This window comes from Equus quagga, chromosome 8 (assembly GCF_021613505.1).
Source record: "Equus quagga isolate Etosha38 chromosome 8, UCLA_HA_Equagga_1.0, whole genome shotgun sequence".
Lineage (NCBI taxonomy): Eukaryota > Metazoa > Chordata > Mammalia > Perissodactyla > Equidae > Equus > Equus quagga.
This window is the reverse complement of record NC_060274.1, coordinates 96,992,593-97,014,270: the sequence shown is the minus strand read 5'-3', so window position 1 is coordinate 97,014,270 and position 21,678 is coordinate 96,992,593. Positions and strand designations below refer to the sequence as shown.

General features: G+C 39.0%; 1 protein-coding gene across 3 annotated transcripts in view; it reads right to left on the bottom strand.

Moving 5' to 3' along the window:
- The window catches only part of MDFIC (MyoD family inhibitor domain containing), an 89,145-nt gene extending 67,752 nt beyond the window's left edge, over positions 1-21,393 (bottom strand). The window contains exons 1-3 of one of the 3 annotated variants that reach the window (XM_046669933.1): positions 21,286-21,393; positions 20,064-20,250; positions 1,043-1,165 (exon numbers count right to left, since the gene is read on the bottom strand). In XM_046669933.1, coding sequence (XP_046525889.1) covers positions 1,043-1,165; positions 20,064-20,250; positions 21,286-21,363 — 388 coding nt within the window. In that variant the 5' untranslated portion in view covers positions 21,364-21,393. Of the gene's footprint in view, positions 1-1,042; positions 1,166-20,063; positions 20,251-20,527; positions 20,843-21,285 lie in introns of those variants that run through there. The other 2 variants (XM_046669935.1, XM_046669934.1) reach the window with 2 other exon arrangements.
- Positions 21,394-21,678: the final 285 nt, after the last annotated feature.

Below are 21,678 nucleotides of genomic sequence, written 5' to 3'. Positions count from 1 at the left end.
TTTTTTCTGCTAAGCTGGTTTCTTCTTCCTTTTTTTTCTGCTTTATTCTGTGTGGTTTTCAGTTAGGGACAGATACTGGGCATTCTAGAGAGGAAAGGAAATGTTCCAAGATTCAAAGTGTAACATGTTAACACAAGAAAGGGTCTATATTATGAAGTTGTCTAAATGAAAGAACTGAATTAAAAAAATAAAATAAAACACCACTTGATAACCAGAAAGGAATTCTTCTCCTCTATCCACTCTGGACAACTGAAAATGAGACATTTCGTGGTTACCACGAACGAGAATTTCAAAAGATTTATTCCTGTGCTCTTCCAGGTGTGGCATGGCAGTGATCTTTATACTTACACGTTAACTACAGAGAATAATTCATTATATGCCAAATTCATCTTGATCCCACCTGGGGGGACTCAGGGTTCAGAAAGTAAGCTCCAGGTCTAGAGGAGAACCTGACACGGAATAGACATTCTGAATAGCACCCAAAAGATTCTGGTATTTCTAGACACTCCCAGAGCAAAATAAAGTAAAAATATACCAAACGCTTTTGTATATATTCTACAGAGCAATTTCAGGAAGAGGAAGAGAATTAAAAAAACCAAGCAGTGATAAAAATGTTAATTGTAAAAAACGTTTGGAATCACATGGCTAGAAGAACAGGAATCACATTGGCATTACCAAAGTATGACTCACCGTCCTTTAGTGCTGTCTTTGTCTTTTTACATCTACCTTCCACGTATACTCAGAGTTGTCTCACTTCCACTTAGTTGCTCCTCAAGAAGGAATTAAGTTTTGTCTAAATCTCTCTGAAAATCAAGTCTAAAATGTACAGCTCATTTCTCCCTTTCCAAAGAAAGGATGAAAGCTGACAGCATTATTTATATCCTAGTTTTAGCCCTATATTTTCAAATACTCATAAAAACACTGTTGATTTATAGATTTCCAGCATAATTATACGGGACAATTAACTAAGAACATATTAACTAGGAGCATATTATCATAGTCATATCCCCAAATCATTCCAACTTTCTCTAAAAATACTTACTTCTGATGAGTTCGTCATCTGAACAATTTCCCCAAATGGACTGGTCTTGCATTTCTCCATGTGTGAGGCGGCTATTGGTAGCTTGAGTTATATCTCTTTCAGTATTTTCTTTGTCAGATTTTTCTGAATAAGAAAAATTATACATTTATTATCATTAAATGTTATATATTTTTCTCTATTTTTTTCATTTTATAGATTTTCTTCTAAATGCTTCTTCGTCTACCATAATTTAAGAAAATGGGAACGGTACCCCTATTGACTGTTGCATATGCTATTGATTCGATAACAGATATTTATTGAGCACCTATGTGCCCAGTATCAAAGAAACAGATGTTTACAGTAAAAATAACCTGTTAAGATTATTGTAAACAAATCATCATAACACAGCAAGTGATCTGCCATGATAGAAAAATGTGGAGAGGTTACATCAAGGATGAAAGTGAGTCCATACATATAGAGAGTGGGCTGACACAAAAAAGCATCAAAGGAGAAGAAATCCCAATGAGTGGTGGACATGAGAGTCAGGCTGTAATTGAATGAGGAATGATTCAGAAGTGAGAAGGTATAGAAAGCAAGTATAGGGTTCGCTCAGTAGAAACTTAGGAAAGAGTCAAGGATTGTTTTAGGCATTCTCAAAGAGGGAGGGAGTTTAGGATGAGATTTATACATGGGTTTATGGGTTCTGAGGGGGAAGGACAGTAAGTAAGGAAAAGTAACATCTTACTGGGAACATAACTCAAGCAAAAAGCAAATTCTAACACAAGATAAAATGCATGCTGTGAGAGGTCCAGAGCACTAAAGAGGTTCAAAGGAAGAAAAAGAAACTCATCAGGAAAGGCACTATAGGAAAATGTGTATGTTGGATGGTCTTTAAAAGATTAGCAGGAGATCTAAAAGTAGAGATGGAAGGAAGCCCATTTGAGGTAGAAGAACAGCATAGGCAAACTCCAAAGGCAGACACTCCAAAGGTTTCAACTCTCTGGACTACGAAGTATTGTACGGGGGGCATTAGGAGATGAAACTGTAAAGGTTTGATTAGGATGGATATTTGAATGCCAAGGTGAGAAGTCTGGACCTAATTTAAAAGCAAGATAAATAAGTCAAGGTAGCCATTGAAGCTTTATGAATTGCCTAATTAGAGCCATGCATTAGGAAGATTAATAAATTTGTGGACAACAGTGGGTCTCAATCCTGACTGCACTTTAACTCACTTGGGAGGCTTTTTCAAAAACAAATTCCAATGGGGCCTAAGTTTGCACATTCTGCTTCGGTGGCCCGGGGTTCGCCAGTTTGGATCCCACGTGCAGACCTATGCACTGCTTGTCAAGCCATGCTGTGGCAGGCGTCCCACATATAAAGTAGAAGAAGATGGGCACGGATGTTAGCTTACGGCCAGTCTTCCTCAGCAAAAAGAGGATTGGTGGCAGATGTTAGCTCAGGGCTAATCTTCCTCAAAAAAAAATAAATAAATAAAACTAAATAAAAAACATATTCCTGGGTCCCACCACCAAAGATTCTATTTCAATTTGGGAGAGCGGCACTTAGGTGATTCTACTGCACTTCAATCCTGAGAACCAGTGGAGTATGGATCCATCTAAGAGGGAGGACAGAGTAAGAGAAACTAAAAGGGAGGCTTAGTGTGGTCCAGGCGGAAATTGATGACAGTTTAATCAACTGGATACAAGATGAGAAAGGGGGAAAATGGGAGAAAATAACTAGAGGTTTGCACAGATAATCAGGGAAGATGGGATTGAAGATGACTGATTTCTCTTCATTTGCATTTGACTAAGAAAACCTGGAGACAGGGAGAATAATTTATTAATCTAAAAAAATATCTATTTGTACATAGTAGATATTTAGGCATTGTGCTAGGCAGTGGAGATACAATGAATTATGAGATGCAGCCCAGGCTTTCATGGAGTTTACAGACTGGTGGATTAGTCTAGTCTTGGACATTTAAATTTGCAAGTCACAGAGTTATAGCCAGAAACAGTCATCTTCCTAAATTTGACTGCTGACGCCAAAGGAATGAGTATATTAAAAGAAGAGTGCCAAGAGCGTTCTGTACAATTAGAAAGGAGTCAGACAAGGAAGAGAAGCTGGATGATGTCAAGCCATGGAAGCAAGGAAAGGAAAGAGATTCAAACAGAAGTTGTTAGTCAACTGTGTTAACATTTCCAGTGGAAGGGAAAAGTTTCTGCACATGCAAAAATTTCTCATGTACCATCAGGATTTCACAACAACTGAAAAGTTCTGCCATAAAACGCATTTCAACACATGAAAATTGATGGACACCACTTAGGGCTAAGTCCAGAGGCTAAGATCTCTGAAAAAAATAGTCTTCAACACTAAGTATTTTTAATATCAAAACCAGATTCAGATAGCAGTAAAATATAAACTACAAGCAGGCTAAATCAACATCTTCTAGATTTATGTAACACTTATTCAGCATTATCATAGAGAAAATGTAATCTTCCCGAGATGTGTTAGTTTCAATTAAAAATCTGTACTTTTTTAAACAACTCCAGAAATCTTTCCACTGCTACAGTCAACTCAAGGCCTTTCTGAGATCATCGACAGAAGAGATTTTTATACAAACTCACCGGTACACATGAACTCTGTCAGCAGCAGTCCTACATACTTGCTGCTACTGTTATGTAGCTGACTGCCGCCAGGTGTCATGCTAGTAGGCTTGATTCAATTAGTAACTTTAATTGAAGCTGAATGAAATTAATTATATAATTTTGAGCTGTTCAAGTTTAATTCCATTAAAATTAATTCATGAAACCAGGGCATTATGAAGCATTGCTGACTAAAAGAAAATAGGTATGAATAAAGCCTCTAGACACACTTGACTCACATTTGAATCATGTCCAATATTCGAGTGCTAAACACAGACCCTCTCAACTCTCCATTGAATAAATGAAAATGTCACGTGGTCCATACGCACAGGAATTTAGAAGTGACCCACTAGTAAGAGGAAAATAAAGTTCTTTCTGCTCTAAATATTTATTAAGGGACAGTTTATTATTTTTTTCTTTAAGTTTCCTTATCTATGGAATTCTAGAATTAGATGATTCCCCAGCGTCCTTCTGAAGTTACAGAAGAATAGAAAAACATCATTCTCTGTCTAAATATATTCAAGAAATAATAAATACTATGTAATTACTATTAAGCCACAATCATCAGACTAGCCAAATTTGCCTCTTTTGAAAACTAAATGTCTTGGCTCACAAGCTAGTCTCTGGCTTTTGCTACAATACATAGCACCCAGCCCAAAGTGAGGCTCAGAAAAGGTTCCAAGTATAAAAGTTAAATCGACTTTTGCCAATTCTCCACTTCTAAAAACAAAACTTCTGTGACCACTTGACTGTTCTATGACTTTCTAATGCATGTACATTATTTTATTAACATCTCTTTAATATTTAAGGGAATACCTAAATGGCAGCCTCATAAATGGTGCCCAGTTACATCTAACACTGAAGAAAGGCACTGAGAGTGTGTGAGATTTAATCAATAGACAATTGTAAGATGGGCACCATAATGTCCAGCCACAGAACCAACCTCACTACAACTTTCAATAGATGGGGTCAGCCACTACTCATTAAAATGACAAAATAGCAGATTTCTGTTATCAATGTAGGTTTGCTGTGTCACTTCTGAATTACAGAAGCAGAAACCACAGTCCTGGTTTAATCAATTCCTTTCTAGGTTTATGAAGGTTTGCAGTTGCAATTCAACTATTACATGGGCCTGAAAGACATATCCTATACGCAATCAAGTAATTTCAATGATGTATCAAATCAGTTTATATACATTTCTCCAAGATTTCTATATGTACATCCAACAAGCACTCCTCCCCAACTTAGCAATTTTCTCTTAAAAGGGGCCCTTCATCATCTCAATGATGCTGTTCTTCTAAGCCAATGGTTCTCTACTGCAGAGCTCTTTAAATGTAAAGATGCACCGGTCCCAACCTTAGAGGGCTCAATTCAGGTAGTATGTGTGGGACGGTATTTGTCATCAGCATATACGGCTAGGTTTGAGGGGCAGTGTTCTAAGTAAGCTCTTCTGTACTACACAATTTAGAAAAAACCTAGAAGAGTCTATCAAATATTGAGATACAGACCTTGCTTCTCATCACCTTGTCACAGTATTCCAATAATCAGAAAATATAATTTTATCTAACTGCTAATTAATATAGAGGTATTTAGTTCTGTCTCCATGTCAGAACAACTATGAGAACACAAAACCTGAATTATATATAATACTAAGTGGTTCTACTAATAGATGAATATATAAGAAATATTAGAGATTAAAATAAAAATTGAAGACACTTTAAAAATAGCACTAGACCAAAGTCATATACCACTAGCATCTGCTTTCAAAAGGCTAGCTCCCAAGTATTCCAGTGTGCCTACCCGGAGCATAGAAGTGCAGAAGAATCTTTGGACGAGTAAGAAAAAAGCTCAGTCTCTGACAACAAGTCCTCCAGCTGGAGAGACCAAACATACACACGAAACAATGAACTACAAAGCAGAAGGCAATGACAACTGCCCTGGGTCATAATTCTGCCTCAAAGACTGACCAGCTGTGTGACTGGGGCTGGGCCTCATTCTCTAGATCAGGAAATAAGAGCCTTGAGCTGGATGGTTGCAGAGACTTTTCTGGCTCTAAAATTCTGTAAATCTGACTCTGTACAAGGGCTAAACAATAAAGCCAAAACTTCATATACACACTGAGGGGTGTTTAGAGTGGAGTAGAGGAAATCATAGAAAAGCTTTTGTAAGGCATCAGATTTGAGTTCATTCTCAAAGAAAGTGATGAGCATGAATTAAGCAAAAGAATCAAAGGGAAAAAATAAGAGTTCTAAGTGATCAATCTAAATACATTATATTCTCTTCAGAAATGACCATCTACCTTACAGGATCAATACTCTTTATTTTTCAAATATTTTTCTAAAGAAGGGAATGAACGGTGAGAAGCAAATTCTCTCCAATCTCAATTATTCCTGCTGAAGGAGAATGAGAAAGATTCAGGTCAACAGAATTTCCATTTAATTTAAAATTCTATAATATTTTACTTAGTTATCCAAATTTAAAATTTAAAATTTTATCCAAATTTAAACCTTTGAGAGTTTTACTTGTTTCAGAGAGATGGGGAATAAAATAATTGAATGGTGATCAAGAGAAAAATCTAAGAGTATTAAAAACAAGTAAATTGGGTAATAATATATGTAAAGTATTATATATTCCATTTAACAGCCACTCAGCTGGGATGTGGTTGTTAAATAAGTAAAAATAAAAAATTAAATACTTCCTTTTGTTGAAATAATTAATGAATTTTTGAAATTACAGTATTAGCAATTTTCAAAGGACTTCAATATATGATATTTATTTCATCTTCAGAACTATCAACAATTTAGTAAGGAAGAAAATGTTAGCTCAATTTTACTGATGGGAATACAGAGTGAGTCTGAGACACAGATATTCAGTTGGAAATAGGATGTTCAAATTCAAAGTTGGAAAGGATCTTGCAGCTCAGTTAACTTCATATTCCACCCTGTGTAGAAAACCCCACTGCAATACTCAGACCTTCCCCAAAATTCCAAGGAATGGTACATCTCATAAAGAAATTCTATGCTTGATTCATTAGTAAGTTATTCAGTCTGATTCATTAGTAAGTTATTCTTTATTTTGAACATAAATCTTCCGTCAGGTAATCTGTAACCAGTCCTAGGTCTTGCCATTGTAGGTAGAAATAATAAGCTTAAATTTTTCTATAAGACAAGAGTTCAAACTATTAAAGAGGATATTCCTTCCATCAGTTGTAGTCAAGCAAATATATTCTCTCAATAGCTAAATGCTTTAGCAAATAATAACAGAAGAATCTAATGATGTTGCATGAGGATGAAATGAGTTTGTCAAAGTTACCAATGAACTTCTAAACGTATAAAGTTCTCTACATGCCACTGTTTTCCAAGAAATAGGGACAATATTGTCATCTAAAAGTACAGATATCTGACTCCTTCCTGATGAATAAAAAGACTCTCAATAGGTTCTCGGGGACAGAAATACTATCCCTACATTGCGCTTTGCACTAGAGAAATGACTAAGAGAACAGGATCTGAAATCAGAGTGCCTGGGTCCATTAAAAATGTGAATCCTGGGCAAGTTAATTAATCTTTGTCAGATTCTTCATCTTTAAAATGAGAATAGCAACAGTACCTACCTCATAAAGGAGATGTGGAAATAAACGGAATCATGCCTAGAATTAGGTTCCATGCCTAAAAACCTGCTATAAACTTATCATAGGGAGGCTGTTATGGGCAGTGTCTATTCAGTAATCCCTATGTGAAAGACCATGCAAGAAAGCTGTTTCTAGACTGAGTATAAGGAAAGCTATTGCTTTTTCTGTGAAGATGTACGTTATTTTTTTCTTATGGACAATGAAAATCATATTAAAGAAAATGTTTTCTTTTTGACTCAAATTTACAGACAAAACTGAAAAGTGGGTTTGACCCTACAGTCTTTATCTGCACATTTTGACTTCCCCCCCAGGTCTGGAACGCCTAGACTACCTATATTTTCCATTATTCTGTTTTAATCATTTTTAAAAATATACTCTTATAAGCTACCTCAAATATTCTGCTGCACTAGGCAGAAGAATGTGTAAATGCCCAAACTAACCACCAAATACATTTTCTACTCATCCATATTTTATTTGCTTACTTCATGAAAGACTAATATAAATAATGGTACTTAGCAGATTATCTTATAAAATCTCATAAAACTTAATCAGTGTAAAATATACCTATTTCTTACAGAAAGGAGTATAAGTAGATTTCTTTGTGCTCAGTTTTGGGACTTTTGCTTGTTAGATCTCATCTACTTCAATTAAATATTTGATGATGGTTTTTCTGGCAGATCATTTATAATCTACATAGCATGTATGTTCTTACCACTATGCAATCTATATTCATACCTCCTTTATCTGTAAACAAAACAGATTTAAGCAATTTCATTCTTACTCTTCCACTTTAAATACCAGCATTATTTCAGATGATCTAAGTATATGCTGGTTTATGAAATCTCAAGTAATCTGAGACTAAAATCTCCGGGAAAAGCAAAAAAACTTTCGGTCTGTATTTCCCAGAGGCTCAGAACAATGTGGAAATCTACAAATGCTTCCCAAATGTAACCTTTAAAAATCCAAAGATAAGGCAGCTTTCAGGAAGACCGGAGGCTCTGGAATTTTACTCCTTCACTGATCCAAAAAAAAAAAATTTCTCAAGCCTAATGACCTTTAAGAAACATTGCAAAACTTACCTGCCTTGCCTAACATTCTAAAACGGATTAACATCTCATTGTTCAAAAAAGCATGTTAAGATAATCAAAGCATTTTTAACAGATGAATGAACATATGCATAAAATTTCATAATTTTATAAATACAAGAAAGTTATTATATAATCACAGATATACTATAAATGTTTGCTGAATAAATTAAATGCTTAAATCAATTTAAACAACCAATTGTTACTACCAATATTTGGAAAAATAATAAGACTTCTGAGCAAAATCTAAAATGCATTCCTTCAAAGGGCTTCTTGTGTATTTAGAAGCTTATGGTGTGTTTAGATTCAAAGGAATGAAAAAAAAATGACTGACAACTAGTGTACAAGTCGGGAGTGAGTAGAGAAGAGTGAGTTATACACACAGCAACTTGGAAAATAATTGAAATGCAATTGAATATGGATATGCAAATGAATAGGTACAAAATGCAGCAATAGTTCAAATAATATCTCAAATCAGGGCTCTAAATAAGTGAGGAGAAAGTAGAAATTAGGCACATTTCACTTCACTTCAAAACATGTAGTAGATGACAGCAAGCTGATATGGGTATCAGGACACATTATCTCAGTCATCTCAATCTCCTGTACTTTTCCATCTAAAGTTCTTTATCCTAAAAATATATTTTCAGGATGACTGACCCTAAGACATAGCAAACTCCTGCCTCCTCAAATTCTACAGGTTCAACTGTATTCTTTCTACCAACAAGCCGAACATTCCTTGGCTCATAGAGGTCCCTTAGGCCAACCTGATAACATGAATTCAGATGAAAACATTCACCACCCAACATCTCAAGAATACGCCAAGGAGAGCAGGCATGAATACCTTCAGGGACAGGGAAACAGCCTCAGAAGACAGTTTACTCCAGTTTGGGACTGCTTAATTATTCAAAGACTTCCATCACAACTCTCTGAAACCTACTTCCCTTTAGTTTTCACTAATTCATCATATTTCGCTCTTTGCAATCAACAAAGTCTGATCTTCCCTCCATGTGACAGTCTCGTATTAGAAAATATCTCATGTTCTTCTGTCTTTATCATCTCTGTGCTAACGCCCTCACTTCATTTAGTGGTTTTTCAGAGCCTTCACATTCTATTCCCTCGTAGTGCACAAGAGACTTCTTGCTCTTTTCTAGAAAGCTATCATGAAAGAGCTTGTCTGACTGATTGCTGAAATCCAGAGACGCCGTATCTATAGCAGTTCTCTTACTTAGCAGTTGATTAGCTCTATTACAAAAGGAATTGAGGACTCCACCATCTTCTCCTCTTTTAAAATGGCAATATACACCATTTGTAATCTTTTAGCATGATCACTGTTATAAGTGCCACAGTTTTAAAAACTTTCCTGTTATCTCTGTTATATCAAGTGACTTCATTAAGAACACTCTTTCCCAAGCTCTCTGGTTAAGGAATAAACCCATATTGGGCACTATTACAAGAATGCAGGTCAATGGAAATGAAAAGTGAACCAAAGGGGATTCTTTAACCTATAAAGTCATTTCAAAGCTGTGATTTGAGTCTGACCTTGAAGTAAATAAGTGAGAGAGGATGGAGAAGAGCATTTCAAATAGTAGTGAGGCCACAAATAAGATAGTGATATGAGAATGAGAAGTATATTGAAATTGATTTCTTGGACTTCAGAATGATTAGAAGTTAGGGGATGTGTCCTCTCTGATAATTCTCCTGAAGGCTAAAACCAGGAGCCTCTCATCTAATTAACTAACCCAGCCTCTTGCCTTCTGGACCATCTCTTTGGGAGACTGCTTTCTTTGGATTCTCATTTAAGACCATCAAACCATTCTGGCTCTACAATCGTTGCAATCGCATTAAGTTTCACAGTTTGAGACATCACCCGGAGAAAAATGTGTAAATCCATTACCCTACCTTTGACCCCTGTCCTGACCTATAGATTTGAAGTTTCAACTCTAAATAGATCTTAGCAACTCAAACTCAACATTTCCTAAAATTCATCACCATTTTGCATCTATCTCCACCTGTTTTTCAACTGTGGTCCATATCTTGGTGAATGGTACTTACAGAAACATTTTTCAACTCTCTATTTTCCCGTTATTTCCTCTGCTTGAACATAATCAATTACCAGAAACTGTTAGTTACAACTTCCCAATTTCTCTCAAATCTACATTTTCTTTTCCACGCCCACTACCAGTGCCTCCAATCTTTTTCTTCTCTAACCAGACACACTTTCCTAACACAAAGACTAAGTTTCGCCTTAGCTCAAGTAAGAATTAAATTCACTTTGCATATTGATGAAAAACGGATATAGTTATTTTAACATTGTGCCTATTTTAATGTTGTAAACTCCTACACCTTTCCCACTCTCCCTAAGTTCATCTCGTAACTCAGTGAGAAATGAAGAGTAAAACCTCTCAGAAAAATCTTACTAAAGATCCTGTGTGTTTCTTGGGTGATGGAAGAAATAAGAGTAGAGTAGGTCTACATTCATAGAGATCCAAAGGATCAAGGGCTGATGTGCCATGAAAAATAGTAGAAGGACTACACTTTGGAGTAGAAAAAGAGAGGAGAGGAACCTGGTTCCTTTGTACTCTGCCACCTGCTTTCAGAGGGCCTGTCACCTGCTCAACCACAAGTTGCCTTATTTTTAGTGCTCAACTCTGCATAATCCAAACCAAAAAGATCTACAAGCTGTGTATTCTTCAGCTGGGGTCACTAGCAGCCGAATCCAGACAAACTCAACTTCTTCTTGCCATCCTGAGATTCTCCCTCAACCTCTAAATTTGTATGCCCCAGAACTTACCACTCAGCTGGCAACGGGCCATGAACTAATCTGTCACATGGTTCTTGCTGTAATCTTGAATTCACATTTAAACAAGGGATTACAATTTAATTTGGCACACATTTATATCTCATCCTCTCTCTCACTCAGTTTACAAATTCCTTGTGGGCAAAACTACGTATTATACATTTTTAATCTTCACACGACTTTGTACATAGTAGGCACACAACAAGTATTTGTTGGCAGGTTTCCTCTTCCAATGTGTCAATAACAAAATATATGTGCTAGTATGAAAATTAATTTCAGACTTTATTCCTGAAACTACAAAAAAATCACGAATAAAAGCACATGTATATGAATCATCTTCAGATCATGTGGGTGTGAATCTGAAAACAGAAGTAGACTGCAAGTAGAAACCACAAACGAAATTAATGTTAAAATAACTCCTATCATAGTTCCTTCTTAGTGAACCCTAAATGCTTAGAATTACAATCTATAAAATATAGCTCGATTTCAAAAATTTATGGTTAAAAACTTTCCTCCTTCAGGATATGTACAGTAATGTAAAAAGAAGATATGAAAAGTTAAGTAACTTCAGTAAAGTGTTAATGGCAAGTGGGGGAAGATGGGGAAGAAAGAGAGAGATGAAGAAAGAGACAGGGAAAGAAAGAGAAGGAAACAGAGAGAGAAGGAAGCATCCAAAATACTGGTGCACAAACACACGACTGATTAACATAGAGGAAGGGCTGCAGCATCTTTAACCTGCTCCAATGAACCACCAAAGTTAAACTATCCAAACATCCAGAATCTAGCCAGTGCAGAATCAGTCTTTCCTTAAAAAAAAAAACTGAACAAAGACTTTTAGAAATAGAAACATAAAAATCACATCCCCTGCCTCTAACAGGAGAATAATTACATTATCTCGGAAAGACAATTTGGTTGGATTGTTTCCCTCTTTTGTTTGCTGTTGTTCTTCTAACTAATTTTCCATTTGCAAATGGAATAATTTCAGATTGTGTCAATTTATGTTTATTTTCCTAAAATCTTTTATTACAAAAATATAATGCTGGTAAAATAAATTGCACACTGTTATTAGACCTTTCCATGAAGTCACCTCAACAAGATCCAGGAAATAAAGTTCAAAGAAACAGGAAAGGCCCTTCCACACCCAAAAATTCCACAGCTTCTCCAGTAGCACAGTTAAGGTCACTCAAATATATATTCAGCCGTGTGCCACATAACGTTTCAGTCAAAGACAGTGGTCCCATAAGGTTAGCACCATATAGCCCAGGTGTGTGGTGGGCTACACCATCTAGGGTGGTGTAAGTACACTCTAAGACATTCACACAATTATGGAATCGCCTAATGATGCATTCCTCAGAACGCATCCCCATCATTAAGTGATGCACTACTGTATTAAAAATCCTTGTATGTGAACTGACCAAACAAAGCCAACAGGCATGATTCTTGCTGGCGAGAAATCTTAGCCTGCCAATTGCACTTCTGGTCTCTCTGGCTCCCCACACAGCCTGGAACACAAGATCAGTTAGTACAAACACACTCTTCCCACACATGGGTGATCCTCCTCCCTCATGCCCCCAACTGCTTCCACCCTGCCAACCTCCAACCCTATGCTAATTCCAAAAGTCCATTCGATCTGCTTCTGTTCCCAAGCTCCCATATGCTCCTTGCTGAGAAAGGCAATCAACCAGGCTGACCGTGTCCACTAAAACTTCATGCCATTCATTCTTTGTTAAGCCCTCAGTGTTACGTGCAGCCCTTTTGTTTGCCCCAGATTGACTCCCTCTTGAATTCTTCATTCTTCCAAATCTTTTCCACACTTCTCAAATTTCTTGACTCATTCTAACCTGCCTTGCTCCCAGCAGATGCTACCATCTACTTTGCTGAGAATATCTAGGCCTTCAATAATCTCTTTTTCACATCAAATTTTCTCTAGATTATCACTCATCCTTTTCTCCCGTTCTCATCTCAAAGGGGAACATTCCCAACTTTCCTAAGACTGGTCTCTTCATCCCATTCCTTCCCAGAATTTCACTCTTTCAAACATCCAGTGTACCACTGCTCCACCCCATGCCCTGTCATCTTCCATCTCTCTCTACCCCCTCCCTGCTTTCTTTCATTGTGTGCGGTGAGCATGCTCAAAACCCACCCATCAAAAAGAAGCTCTCTACGTGTTTTGTTTCTCCCTTAACAAACCACGACTCTTCTCATCTTCCATGACCACTAAGCATCTAACACTTCTGTGACCAATGCTTATGGACTCTTTTTCTGTATTCTTTTCCTTCTCCTCCCTAATGTGTGGTCATTCCCCCAATCTGGTCCTCAGTCTTCTCTCTCTCTCTCATGCCCATCCATCATCTTCCTCAGTCTGTGAGCCTGACTCTCACCACTGACCTACTTACAAATTCTCTTTTTCAGTGGCTGACTGGCTATCATGGCTGGGGATAAGTTCCACAGAACCAGCAGGATCAAAAGAAGACTCAACAGCTCCTCCTGTGTTTCTACTTAGGCTAAAAAGCAAACCCATGGATGACCTTAAATTTCTACCTTTCCATCATCTCCCATATTAAATATTTTACCCAACCATATCAATTCAATTCAACAAAATCTGGACACTGTCCTTGGTTTTAAGAGATTCAAAGATGAATAAGTAAAAATCGATGCCTTCAATGGGCTCTTACAGCTAGGCAAAGCTCTATCTGACTTGTACTATTGTTCTTAAATCTATTTTCTCAATTCTACTCCCACCAGTGCTATCCAATCTTTAGTCAGGCTATTGTAATAGACTCCTGGATAATCACTTACCCCTCCCTCCAAAATCATCCTCTGAACTACCAGCAGATTTATTTTCCTAAAAATGCCAATCTGGCCCTGTTCTTCCTCTTCTCAAGAACTTTCAATAGCTTACCACTGGCTACAGAAAGGATATACAAACTCCTCAGCAGGAGAATCAGGGCCATCCTCAAAATAACTTTCTCTGCTCCCTCATACAGCCCATACAACCGTCTTAGTGAGGCACTCAACATTCTGTAATAATCTCCTTCAAGCCTTGCTTTCCACCACCCATCTCCACTGAGATGAGTTCTATCACCATGCTTCTTGGTCCAACTCCAATCAAAAGTTTTCCTTGAGGTTTTCCCAAATGCCCCGGCTGGAGATGCTTTCTCTCTCCCATGTTCTGCCATCACACTTTCTTTGTGCCTCTATTATAGCACCTGTCAGCCTACCTTGCATTATAGGTAAGTATAAATGTATGTGTTTCCCCCAACATCCTACAAGCCCCAGATTTCATTCATCAGTCTACTTCTCTCTGTACTTGTAAAATAACAAGGCTCAATATATATATATGCATGATTGAACTTTTATAGAGCATCCAAGCAAGGGAGGAACAATGTGAAGAGAAACAAAAAGCTATAGCAGAGATGAAAATCAACAATAAAATTAAACCTCTATACCAGTGCCCTGAATTACAAACACAGACATATAAATGCTTTCCCTATTCCCATCCTCCATCCTGACCCCAAAACTCTTCCTTTTCATCACCATTTGCTGCCCTCACACTTGTTCTGGATAGTAATCAAGCCCTTCATGTACCAAATTGCTTATTCCAAATATGTATTAGGGCTACTTCAAGGTCGGCAGTGCTGCCCACCTAACTCAAGATTTTGTCCCATCATCCATTTCCTTAACATGCCCACTGCCAGCTCAGCTCCTACCACGCTAGCCCTTAGAAGGTCTTCACAGTTCCCAGCTCAAACAGTTCAACCTCTCCAAGTGCTGTCTTAAATTTATAGATGTATCTTTAACCACTACCTTCCTCCCTCATTCTTAGTTTTTCCCAGTTACATCCTTCTCTTACTCCTTTGATTTTTTTTCTTAGCAAAAGGAAATAAATGTGCCTAGTTGATAAGCCCTGCACTTCTATAGCTAAACTTATAAAATGAAGAATTGAGAATCTAAGTTCTAAGTTGCTTGACAATGCCCCCAAATCCTCTTCCAAGGCTAGACAAGTCTCCTTCTAGTTTCCTCATGAAGGCTGTCCTTTCTCAAACACCTGTATTCAAAAGTGTTTCAAACCAGTTTCGATTCAACTTAATTTTGTTCTTGGTTATTTATTTTTGGCTGCCAGAATTATAATAGCACGTTCTCTATGATTTATCCTTGTAAATATATGAAATTTAATAAAGTTTAATTCCAACAATCTTCTAAGACTTATTATAGAACTAAATATAATTTGTCACTCTGTTCCTATGAGAAAGGATAATCCAAGTTCCAAAAACCCAACTTACAAATGAACAAAACTCATGTGCAAATTTGGGGCTTTTTTCCTTATTATTCCACAATGCTGGGATCTCCAAAGAACAGTGTGGGGCAGTAGGACCAGAATATCTACTGAGGTGGTGGAAGAAAGTTACTTACTTTTATCTCATCCTTTGAAATTTTTATTTATGCATTTCTTGTCTAAGGTTCACAATGTATTTGTATTACAGTACATAAAATTTTGAAAAGAAATTTTTTGAGAATGAATATTCAGGTCTATTTTTATGAAATGAGGTATACGATAAAAATTTTGGAGAGCACCTTTAAGACAGTATGCATGGAGTGATATGATTTAAAGTTTGGCACTCGAAAAAGGGACTTTTTTAAAGCTTCCTACTAAAACAAAAGAAAGTATTTTTAAAAATCTATCAATGTAACATGTCTTTCTACAGATAAAAGCCTCTAAAACAATGATTCTCAACTAGAGATAAAGAGCACCTGGAGCTTGTTAAAAATGCAGATTCTTGAGTCTTATACCCGGAGATTCTGATTCTTCCGGTCTGGAGAGGAGCCAAAATGCCAGTTGCCTGGAGAGATTAGGATAGGTCTCAACAGTACTGACATTCTGGGCCAGAGAATCCTTCGTTGTGAGGGGCTGTCCTGTCCTGGGCATTGTAAGATGTTTAGCATTACCCTGGTGGCTGGCCTCTACCCACTAGATGCCAGGAGCACCCAGCCCACTCCCTGTTATGACCACCAAACCTGTCTCCACATGTTGCCAAGTGTCTCCTGGAGGGCGCAATCATCCCCGATTGAGAACCAGAGATAGCAGCCGTCCAAAGATGACAAACTTTGAGAAATGGCATCCTTAATCAAAAGGATAAAACAATATGCTAAAAGTAAAAGAACATGGATATTACAAGCATACATTATATAAATTGAAATAAACAGGCTTCCCATATAGGAAATCTGATTAGTCACTATAAACTCCTGACAACTCAGCTAAGCTTCTAAGTCAAAGCTCTTCTTATGTAATTTCAACTTGGAGATTTTCTCCCTCGTTTCTATTTTAAATTATTTTTAATTAACTTCACTGGCATTTTGCATCCTGCTATGAAAAGTCCGCCTAATAGTCTCAGAGGACTCTCCCCAGAGAGAAGAGTGCATTAAATCACACATTATCACATTAAAGTATATTCTAGCACTTAACAGTCCAACAGTCTAAGTCTTGGCAAATACAATGGCGGCTGGGGGTGGGGTGGGGGGAGGAGAGGCAGGGACACAGGCTCAAGTGATTCACAGTATCCAAAGCCTATTATCTTCAATTATCCATCCGTAGGAAAAAGTTGTACTGATTCTCTGCTTCAATCACATTTATCACAATGACATGTATTTTACAATTTGTGCTTTCACCCTGATTTCTACTGACTGTGTATGAGACCTTGGGCAAGTCACTTAAATTCTTTGGATGTCCTTTCTAAAAACTAAGCCAGTTGGACTAAATTTTCTAAAGATCCTTTTAGTTACAAGTTGCAAATTTATAAATGAAGCATTTAGCTAAAAGGCTCTTTCAACTATATGGATTCTCGTAACTGCTGCACAAAAAAGCAAATACCTACATTTGCAGTGTTGACAACACAATGAATTTTAAGATGCTTAATCCAAAAAACTGAAAAATGACAATTAGATGAACCATGTATACAACCATTCTCTCTCAAAAGCAAACTAAGTTTGGCTCAAATTGTCCTTCACCTGTTAAGACACAAACAGGTACTTTGCATGAGAAGATAAATCAAATCAATCTTTCAGAAGTTAGTCATAAATCGGGGAACTGTTTTAAATTGCATGTTTACTTTCTATTTTCAATAACAGAGATCACAAATCAGCTGCTTAGAGGCCATTTCCAGCCTGCAGGTGTGGTTGTTTTGTTTGGCCTGGACAAGAATTATATTTAATTAGTTGCCAACTTTTAAAAGGGGAGAGATGATACATAAAAATACATATTTCCAGTATCTCTTGAAATACTGGAAGATATTAGCCCAAATGGCAACAATGAGCTGGAACTGAGCAGGGCTGCCTTCCGGCCCATGAGCTCTCCAGCAGCCCACCACCCCCACTGCTCTTCATCTTCTGATATCCATCCTGGTTCCCTCTTACAGCCTGGAGCACAAGAACTTATGTCCTTGCTCTGTAACAACTTTCAAAATACATAGAGAAGATTTTTAATGCTTTTAAAGGAATAGAATTTTGCTGGCAGAATCACAGCAAAAGGGTAGAAGTTTTAAAGAAACAGAGCTATGCACTCAATAAGGAAAACCTTTGTAACTGAATGCTGATAAGCAGAATGCGCTACACTGGAGGTTTCTAACTAATCACCTAAAAGAATGTAGAAAGGAATTCTAGAGTTGATGGGGAGTTCAGACTCGAGACCCCCTACAATGACTTTCAACTTGAATGTTCTATGCCTTTGGTTAGCAGTATAGATAGCTCATTACAATGTATAGGGTACATCATACGTCTTCATGGACATGCATATATATACACACACACATACATATTTAACTTTGTTTGCAGAGGAAGACTTGACCTTCTCCTTCCTCTTCATAAAAAGGTATTTTCTGTTAACTTTCATAAAATATTCCATTTTTCTCACTGATTTTAATATATAAAATTTTTAAATTGTTTCAGTTAACTAGGCAGTCACATCTTACCAGAGAACTATTCTGAAAAGATGACAAAGAATCCAAGGACAGAAGGAAAAGGATAAAAGAACTCAAGGAAGAAGCTTAAGAGTAAAGCAAAGCTTCTTCACTAATGTCTTTACCAAGAAAACCAACCCAACCATGAGCAGCTACCTCTTGAAGCCTTTCCCCCACCCACTCACTCCAAAAGTTGTTTTCTTTCAATAAACCTTATGAAATCTGCCTGTTTGAGACATAGTATTTTAACAAGATTCAATGGATTTTCTTTTTTTAAAAACCAACTTTATATTACACTTACAATTAAATTGATGCCTAGTTAAAGGATGTTGTGAGTCAAAGTTAAACTAATAAAAATGCAATATGTAACTATGTTGCTAAGGCTAAGCCAATTTTCAGGTAAAACAGAACCCAAGAGTTTACACACTATTAACAGGTGTGTTGTATGCAGTCAACATTCCACTTCAGACCATTCTGGATGCCGCTTCTTAAAGTCAGATCATGTGATACCCTACAGCACCCCATCTGCACAGGTGCATTAAGTAGCACTGTAAGTTCTTCTAGTTGACTTTAAAAATGCATATTATTAAAGTTGGAAATTGTAGACATCAACTATTTCCAAATCAATCGTTTTTCTAGTGCGTTTGATGTTGATTTTTGACATAAGCATTGTTTAACAATAGTGATTAGCTCAAGTGCGAACATAAAGAGCCCATCGATGAGCGATATGATTACTGAGGGCAGGCCTAACTACAGGAAAATGATTGTGTTGCCAATCCAGTGTGCAGAACAGGGGCAGCTTCTGGGAAAACATATGTTTTACATTCTAGCTCTGATTTTCTGATTTTCTCTGTTTAGAAAAAAATGACTCACTGTTTAGGAGCAAAACACAATGATAAACATAATTCAATTTAACAGCCCTGAATGCCAGAACATTTTAATTTAGCCATGGATGTTTTCTGCTTTTACCTATTGTGGGTTCAACATTGACTATTTCTTTTGCACTTCCTGCTGCCTTAAAAAAAAAAAAAAGAATCCCAAGATACTCACTACAGTATTGTTAAAGGGGAAAAAAGGCTATCAGATATGCTTAAAATCAAGAGTATAAAGTAGGTTTTTGAGCCCAGGGAAATTATTTCGTTTATATCAATGTGAGAACTCTAAATCAGAATGGCCCCTAGAGGAAAAGGCATCAGAAGAGGAAGGCCCTTGCTCTCTGTCACCAGTGAAAACCTGAAGTAGGTGACCTTCAAGAGAAGAAAGATACGATCTGTTGTTTATAGCTTGTTATGGAAGTTTCTCAGAAACAAGAGTATTTTCTTTACAGGCTGTATGTGTTTACACTTTGGAAGAATACAAAGGAGCTAATTCATTCTTGGAAAGTGTTTCTTTTAAAGCATGTTTATTTCAAAACAAAACAGTTATTGTAAACGAATGAATCAGCCATTCCAAAGCAACTGGTCATAGAAACCTGGATTATCAACCAAGTTAGCTGCAGAGTAGCCCACGACAAACAGAAAGATGAACCGAGAGCGCACGCTTGTTCAGAGAGCAGCGGCAGTCCTGGAGCTGGTGAAGACACAAGAACTAAAGAGACGTCGGGGAGAAGGGCTTTAGATCCCGCACCTTGGAGTCTTAGGCCCCGAAATGCACAGACTTAAGAAAAGCAATCCTGTCATCCTGTTTCTCGGCAGCCAAAGGAAGGGGGAGTGGAGGGACCAGCGGATCCCGCCCTCTTATCCGGTTGTTGATCTAGGGCAGGAATCCTGGAGAACTTGCTCGAGTAAAGCTAACTATGCAGAAGTTCACTACTACAAGGTAGGAATCTGTTCTCACGACACCAGATTCCCCAACGCCACCCCAATCAGTAAATGTGTGAACAAATTCTACAATGCAACAATGACAAAGAAGCTTGCAACTTGCAAGCGCGCACTCACCCTGGCCCGGGCTGCCCCGCCGGCCGCCGCCCGCCTCGGCCGCGCGCTGCGGCCCCGCGGGCCCGGGAGCCAGGGCTTCGCCGGCGCCGGACATGGGCCGCTCCACCGCGCTGCCGCCTAGCTCGCCGCCCTGCGGGGCGGACGCAGGAAGGGCTGTGAGGTGTTGGGTGCAGGGAACTGACTGCTTCTGGCGGAAAAAAAAAAGTGTTTTCAGAGAAGAGCACACCACCCCTGCGGGACATTCCCTCCCCCTCCGCTTCCCTCCCCCAAACCCCACCCCGGGGAAGTTTTGATTTGAAACCAGAGAGGAAAACTGTTACCCAGCAAGTTGACAGCAGCACAGTCCCGGGGTCGGAGAGGGGCACTGAAGAGGGAGGAGGCGGGGAAGGGAGATAGGATTTGGGAGAAGCTCGGGGGTGGGGATAAGACCCCTCCTCTTCCCAGCCGGGGAGACCACCACCTACCTCGGCATCCCCCCAACTCGCTCAAAGCCCCTTCCTCCTCCTCTTCCGCCCCGGAAAGTTAGCGAGCCTCCGGCAGCAGTCGGATCGCGCCCCGGTGGCCTGACGGCGGCGGCCGCCCCTGGGCGTCCCTGCCCGCCTCCCTCGGCGACACCGCAGTGGCCGCAATTGCGGCAGCCGCTCCGCCGGCTGCGCGCTCTCCGCCCCCTCTTTCCAGCCGGCTCAGTCCGGCCAGCTCTCCTCCAAGGGGGACTTTTCCTCCTCTGCCTCTCTTGCCCCCTCCGCCACTCCTACACTCCTGAAACACTTCTCCCTCTGTTGCTTCTTTTCATCACATCCGGATCAGGAGGCCTCGAACTCTTGGCGGGCGGCCCGAGGCTGGGGGCGGCGACCCGGCTCCACCGCGAGCTCCCTCACGCCCCGAGCTGTCTGGGTCAGGAGGCCAAAGCCCAACGGGGCTGGCGCAGGCCGGAGGGGGGCCTCCCGGGGCTGGCACAGAGGAGAGAGGTGGCTGGCCCTTGGCTGGCCGACAGTGCCCCCGACCAGAGAGTCACTGCATCCCCTCTCCCAACTCCTCTTCCCGGTGCTGCCCCAGACCAACTGAAATTCTGGGAATGCCCAGAGAAAAGTAGAAACCTCTAGGGTGGACAACGCAAAAGAAAAAATTACAAAAATAGCAAGCTTTCCTGGTGGGATAGAGAATGGGTGGTTTTGAAACCTTGACCCCTAGCTGAGGGTTTAATCTCTGAAATTAAAATTACCTTTATTCTGTTTTTCAGTTCTTCGTTTATTTTGGTCAGACAGGATCCTGGTTCTGGTAAAACCAGTTGCAGTTGCATCAAACCACTAGAGGCATCCAGGCAGGCAAGTCTGACACCCTTGAGGATGGCCTGGCCCAGGGCACCAAGCCCCGCCTAGCCCAGCCTATGGCAGGCTGAATGCCTGGAACTATGGCTTCTGTGGTGAGATGAACTTGTGGCCAGAAGTAGAAAGCTGATCACCTCTCCATTTATAAAGGAGACATTCTGATGGTAGCTTAATCTGATGAGCCAAGAATAACAAGTATAAGGTAATTTGCAGATATAAAGTACTTTAGTAATACATTCGGATCACTTTTGCTCTCTGTTTCATCATGAGCGGAACGCAGAATTCAT